This window comes from Camelina sativa, chromosome 9 (genome assembly GCF_000633955.1).
Source record: "Camelina sativa cultivar DH55 chromosome 9, Cs, whole genome shotgun sequence".
NCBI lineage: Eukaryota > Viridiplantae > Streptophyta > Magnoliopsida > Brassicales > Brassicaceae > Camelina > Camelina sativa.
In genome coordinates, this window is record NC_025693.1 from 494621 (window position 1) to 498238 (window position 3618).

Below are 3618 nucleotides of genomic sequence, written 5' to 3' on the forward strand. Positions count from 1 at the left end.
CTGTCACTCTTCATCCTTCCGTGTAACAGTCCGCAGTTGTACGTTGGAAATTTTTTGGTTATTATTTCGAGCTCCGCAGAGGCAGCACGGAGCTGTGGCAGTTGCTCTGATTGATCAATAACAGGGTACACAAGGTACACTCTCCCTCCAGACTTCAGGTCTTCCAGCATCATCTGTCAATGGATATATGACATGTTTAGATATCATCCACTGTTGCAATTTTAAAAATCAAAAGCATTGTCTTGAATTTATTGTTTCTATGATGAGAGAGTCAAGAAAATAATTGTAGTTATTGTCATAGGCATTACTGAGTAGACTTCCTTGATGCCACTCTCATTTCCCTCGAAAATGTGCGTCTCAACTGGTATTCTTCCAAGTGGCATACCAGTAATCTGAAGAAACAGAGAGTTGCACTCATTTAAAATGCTTATAGACATTTAACATATGGCACAAGTGTGTTTCTTCTACCTGCTGAATTAAAATGGAAACAAGTTACATACTTGGGTCAAAGAAATATCTCCGTACAAAGCTAAGGCAAGTGATCTCGGGATAGGGGTGGCTGACATGGCAAGAACATGAGGAGCCATACTGAGATCGGTTTTGGAAGTATCATCAGAGTCAGATGAGTCACTTTTTGATATCATAGATGTCCCATATAACTGCAGAAGTCACATTACAATACACTTCAGTTAACGAATTATATGCTTACATCGATAAGAAGAATGAAAGTACAAGAGCAATTCATTTCAGGTCACCAATCAAATAAATCACCATGAATCATTACTTCAACTAGAGTGAATAACGCAATTATCCGATAGATCAAAAATATTTTAGGAACCTGACCTTGCTGTTAAACTTTCCTCTCTGGATTACACCAAACCGTTGCTGCTCGTCAACTACGGCAATACGTAATGCAGAGTACTCTATCTTTTCAGCTATCAGACTGTGAGTTCCAATTATAAACGATATAGCTCCACTTTGAAGATCCTGTCATCAGTTGTAAGCTATAAGGAATGCAAACTTATTGTACTATGATTTAAAAAGACATATTAACTGCATGACTTGCCTGCCGGATCATACGTGACTGCTTTGCCGGAGTTGAACCTGTGAGCAACCCAATTGTTGGCTTTGATGTTATTCCCTCCATATTCTCTAATAGATCACGGCACTGTTCATAATGCTGGATGGCAAGTAATTCTGTGGGAGCCATGAAAGCTGCCTACATATGAGAAAAGGTAACTCAAATTACAAATTCAACTACATACAAGGAATGAGTCAATGACGTATATCAGAAGATTTATTGAGAAATTAACTACACATGGTGAAATTTCAGAAGGTCGTAGATAAATTTAATCAACCAACCTGGTAACCAGATCCTATGACCTCCATGCACGCTAAGAAAGCGACAACTGTTTTGCCACATCCAACATCACCCTAAAAGATAAACCAGATCTATTAAAACACTTTTGGTTAAAAATAAACAAATGAGACACAACAGTTAAATCTGATTCTGATAGTCTGGTAAGATTGGCTAATAAGCCTACAAAAAAAGGAACTAAACTATAACCGAGAAAAAAAGAAACACCAGCCAGATCAGCTGACAAAGGTACCTGCAGCAGCCGATTCATTGGAACCGGGCGCTTTAGATCCCATATAATTTCTGAGACAGCACTTAGTTGGCTAGGAGTAAGGGAATATGGTAGAGCCTTCAGAAAACTCTTGGTGAGAGTGGACCATTCTTCAATATAAACGGAATTAAGCACTGGCTTTCTAAACTTTTCCAGCAATACATCTTTCTCTATTTTTGTGCCAAGGCCTTGTAGCATTTGGTACAAGCGTGCTAACTGTATGAAAACAAAATTCAGCAGACTACTTACATTTTCACTAACAGATTAAGAAAAAGAATTCTGCTTCTGAGAAGACAATTCAAGTCGCTAACTACCTGTAGGTAAAAGAACTCGTCGAATATAAGCCTTTTGCGAGCTAAATCAGCCTCATCTAAAGTCTTGGGCTCGTGAATACCAACGTACGCCTACATTAACAGCAAGGGAAAAACTTGGGATGATAAGCAATTGAGGACATATTATTTTGCTGCCGATTAAAGAAGAAGTTAATCAAAGAGCAATGCTTCAACAAAGAAGCAAGACTTACATCATTAAGAGATGGTAGGCCAAAAATTGTAGTGATTTCCTTAGGAATTGGATCCATATTGGCGGGAAGGATCCGCAGAGCCCTAAGAGAGAAAAAGTGGGTGAGGTGTGATAAAAAAGCGGACTAATCATCGATATATCTAATTATGAAGTTGGTAATTTTATGACATATGAAGAACAATTCTTATACTCAGGCCAGTCTTGAAACACTCAATCAGGTTTAAGGTGAGGCTATTACTCAAAATTTCAACAATTCCCTGATAATGGCATTTCAGAACTGCTGTCTCAATGACTTTTCAATTTTAGATAATGAAACAAAACCTGGAGATGACATCGCTAAGGAACTTTGGGTTCAACCCTCCTTTTGAAGGGTATATAGGATATGGTCTCCCCTGGGCTCGAAGAGATGACTCTTCGTCATCTTTGAGAACATCAATATTGTATTCCCTCATTTCAAAATGATTGTCTGCACGTAATGACTTTACCTAGATGTAGAAGAGATTATCAACAGATTCTTGAATCAGTACAGTTGCCAAAAACTTTCGTACGTAAATCTGATGCTTTAAAGATCTTTTATCGTGCTAAAATAAGTCCAAGCTTTAAAATTTGTATTCGAAAAAAGAGTGAAATACTAATGAGGCAGTCTGATGCGAACAAGTAAACTACCTAAGCAAGAGATAGAAATACATGAAAACTTTGAGGGAAGAACCGAAATTACCTTCCCACTAACGCATACAAGGTCCCCGACTTTATGTTTCTCTTGAATAGCATTAAGAAAGGGTTGCCAGGTAAAGCGAGTCCCCCTAAAAAACTTCTTCAGATGCAAAAAAATTGATTTTCTTGCTTTGTCTTCATCATTACAACTCAGATTCTCCGGAGTTCTGTCCCTGTCTGAGATTTCACAGCTGACAATAACCTCGAGAAATGAAAATGAAGAGCTAGCTCTAACTCCCCTGCACATTGAACCGCACAGAAGTCAAATTTGAATTTCAAAAACGTGTAGATGCGGCTCAACACAAAAAAAAGGCATAGGCAATACATGAAGTTGCTAATTTGAGAAATTATCATCAGAAAACCAGTGGTAATATAGAGAAGATTTCTTTTTGTACGTTTGAGATAAAATTTTAGAATGATTTCAGAAAGAGATACTCACTTGGAAGACAAGACTTTGCCAACAAATATCAAGTACTGTCCATCCTCAATATCAACCTGTGCATTCTGCAAATCTGCATAGGTTCGAGGAAAATGATGCAATAGCTTCTTCATCTGCATTGATAGAGAGTTTGAAAACTCGGTTTAAGACTTCCATCAAGAGAATTACGTTATTTCTTTGTATTCAAAATTTTCAAATGCCTACCGTGTGAAAGCCGCAGGTATCTAGCTGATTACTGTGCCTCTTACTTAACCCAGGCATAGATCCTATACTGGTACCAAGGAATAGCTGAGCGGCAGAATCATCAGATGTTGT

General features: G+C 38.1%; 1 protein-coding gene across 1 annotated transcript in view; it reads right to left on the reverse strand.

Annotated features, from left to right (window-relative positions):
• The window catches only part of LOC104714868 (ATP-dependent DNA helicase homolog RECG, chloroplastic), a 12111-nt gene that overhangs the window by 6244 nt on the left and 2249 nt on the right, over positions 1-3618 (reverse strand). Inside the window, exons 5-17 of the mRNA XM_010432340.2 lie at positions 3508-3574; positions 3304-3416; positions 2869-3103; positions 2472-2635; positions 2152-2233; positions 1943-2032; positions 1611-1844; positions 1363-1434; positions 1067-1219; positions 844-987; positions 501-659; positions 309-392; positions 8-173 (exon numbers count right to left, since the gene is read on the reverse strand). Of these exons, the coding sequence (XP_010430642.1) occupies positions 8-173; positions 309-392; positions 501-659; positions 844-987; positions 1067-1219; positions 1363-1434; positions 1611-1844; positions 1943-2032; positions 2152-2233; positions 2472-2635; positions 2869-3103; positions 3304-3416; positions 3508-3574 (1763 nt within the window). The remainder of the gene's footprint in view (positions 1-7; positions 174-308; positions 393-500; positions 660-843; positions 988-1066; positions 1220-1362; positions 1435-1610; positions 1845-1942; positions 2033-2151; positions 2234-2471; positions 2636-2868; positions 3104-3303; positions 3417-3507; positions 3575-3618) is intronic.